General features: G+C 45.7%; 1 protein-coding gene across 1 annotated transcript; it reads right to left on the reverse strand.

Annotated features, from left to right (window-relative positions):
• Nucleotides 1-24: 24 nt before the first annotated feature.
• CSUI_009573 (uncharacterized protein) lies at nt 25-287 on the reverse strand (the record flags this gene model as incomplete). The annotated part of the gene is made up of 1 exon (XM_068069687.1): nt 25-287. A coding segment is annotated over one exon (195 nt), but the record flags the coding sequence as incomplete, so codon positions are not given.
• Between the last annotated feature and the right edge of the window lie 6 nt (nt 288-293).

Below are 293 nucleotides of genomic sequence, written 5' to 3' on the forward strand. Positions count from 1 at the left end.
GTCGCACGTCATAAAAATTTGATCCTATTCTCGTCCACCCGGCATCGCCATTATGTATGTGCTTCCACCCTCTACGTGTATGTGTATTTGCTTATATGCATGTGTAGATATATAGATGTATGGCTTGCCTGTCTGTGTTGTGACCTTTCTGCCTTGCCCCATGCAAGAAGGAGGGATGGAGAGATCGAGACTTCTTTTCAGCATTCATCGACCACAACAGCCGCAGATGCAAAAGACAAGAAAGAAAGTGCTCCTCTAAGATCGAAGCACGCTTCTTCTTCTTCTCTCCTCCT

Source organism: Cystoisospora suis, assembly GCF_002600585.1.
Source record: "Cystoisospora suis strain Wien I chromosome Unknown contig_5781, whole genome shotgun sequence".
NCBI lineage: Eukaryota > Apicomplexa > Conoidasida > Eucoccidiorida > Sarcocystidae > Cystoisospora > Cystoisospora suis.